The 1,817-nt window shown below is 35.9% G+C and overlaps 1 protein-coding gene across 1 annotated transcript; it reads left to right on the plus strand.

The window, feature by feature from the left end:
• On the plus strand, positions 1-1,376 carry LOC127108449 (uncharacterized). Its single transcript, XM_051045916.1, has 3 exons — positions 1-324; positions 425-581; positions 673-1,376. Exons 1-3 carry the CDS (start codon positions 211-213, stop codon positions 1,041-1,043), a joined length of 642 nt encoding a protein of 213 aa, XP_050901873.1. The 5' UTR covers positions 1-210; the 3' UTR covers positions 1,044-1,376.
• Positions 1,377-1,817: the final 441 nt, after the last annotated feature.

Below are 1,817 nucleotides of genomic sequence, written 5' to 3' on the forward strand. Positions count from 1 at the left end.
AGGAAGAATTAAAAAAGCGGATAGAGACGAGTAACGAAAAGGGGTGGAAGGTTTTGGAAGGATTAGGAGAAATAATTCCAGACAACTCTAGACACTACTACCCACACCCCCGCGCTTATTTATCATTCTTCCCACTCTACTACCCACACCCCCGCGCTTATTTATCATTCTTCCCACTCCAAACCCTAATTTAATTATCACTCTAATTCCATGGCTTCACCCCACAATTTCTTCAAGAGAAAAGCCACCGGCACCGTCGATCAAATCAGCCACGATTTCTCCGATTTCTCTCTTTCTTCTCCGGCCACCAAAATCCGTCGCCTAGTACGTTCTCTCTCTCTCTCTCTCTCTCTCTCTCTCCGATTATTCTTCAATTTTATTATTATTATTTTTTTGTTATTTACTCTCTGATTATTCCGATTAGGATGCTGAATTGACTCCAATTGTCGAAGAAGAAGAAAACGAACCCTTAACTCTTCCTAACGACGAGAGAGCTATTGTACTCTTCAAACCATCTCTTCACTCTTCTCCCTCTTTCTCTCTCACTCTCAATTCCGATCTTATCTCTCAAATTAAGAATAGTAAGTATTTTATTTTCTTACCTTTTGCTTTATTAATTTCAGTTATTTTCTTATTATTATTCCTTAATTTAATTTGATTAATTGCATTCAGATCAAGTTTCGTGGTCAAAACAATGTGATGATTATCATGATAACCTAATTGAGCAAAACGACAATAATGATCGTCGTTTAGCTATTGTGCCTTGGGTACCACAATCTTCCTCTGGTTCTTCTTCCCATGCTTTTGATGATGATGATAACAACAATACAAATACTATAGAGTTGATGGAAGATGATGAAATGGGACAAGAACGAGAAGATGAAGATGAAGGAGCTATGATGGATGTAGAAGAAGAACAACAACAAGACAATAAGTCTTCGAGTTTTAACTATCCAACTATGGTTGAGGGGTTTCAGCAACACTGTTTGTTCCCTCAGATTATTCCTCAAAACACTTCATCTCCTATCACTTGGACTCGTTGAAAAGCATTACCTAGTTAGTTACTATACCTAGCTCCTTGACACCTCTGTCGGCTTGTGTTCGGGGTGCGGGCTTGATAGATAGTTAACTATCTTTAATGTCTTGATCTTTTTAGGATGCTAGGTTACACTAGACAATACAACAGATTTTAGTTTTGCTGTAGATAGAAAGTGTTTTTTTTTTTGTTGTTGTTTTGGGTTAGGAAAGAAGTGATTAGGAGAAGTTGGTCAAATGGGTATGTTGGTGACTAAGATGGATGGATGATGGAGTTCCTTGGATTTTTCCATAAGACCCTTTCAAGTAACAATGAAAATCAATGTTTTATTTGTGTTTAATCTTTTAGACTCGTATTCACCACTTAAATTACAACTGGTGTACTTTGTTACAGAATTATGTTGGGTTCTAATTATAGCACAGTTTTTCATGAGTATTACAACATTAAGAGGTAGAGTTATCAACAAGCGGTTGGGTATTTGGGTTTCAAGTTAGTATTTGTAAAATTGAGGAATTTAGAGAGAATTAAAGGCAATTGGGAGATATATATTATTGAATGAATACATGAAAAAAGGCCTTTCAAATAGTTGATAAAGTCTAAAATTAACAAACTTAACCATCAAGTTGTGACAGTTAACTCGTCTTACAAGTTACAAATGCTCTTACACTTGCAAAATGTCACCAACTCTTATATTAAGTTAACTCGTTTTACATGCTTCAAGGATTTTGTTAAGGTATTTGTTAATTGCAATACTCAGATTCTCTTGGCACCTTCATAAATG

Source organism: Lathyrus oleraceus, chromosome 7, assembly GCF_024323335.1.
Source record: "Lathyrus oleraceus cultivar Zhongwan6 chromosome 7, CAAS_Psat_ZW6_1.0, whole genome shotgun sequence".
Taxonomy (NCBI): Eukaryota; Viridiplantae; Streptophyta; class Magnoliopsida; order Fabales; family Fabaceae; genus Lathyrus; species Lathyrus oleraceus.

Bases quoted from the DNA above. Each gene is read 5' to 3' on its own strand.
- LOC127108449 (XM_051045916.1), top strand. From the start codon at position 211: ATGGCTTCACCCCACAATTTCTTCAAGAGAAAAGCCACCGGCACCGTC. The intron at 325-424 runs GTACGTTCTCTC...TATTCCGATTAG, and splicing joins CCACCAAAATCCGTCGCCTA to GATGCTGAATTGACTCCAAT. The intron at 582-672 runs GTAAGTATTTTA...AATTGCATTCAG, and splicing joins TATCTCTCAAATTAAGAATA to ATCAAGTTTCGTGGTCAAAA.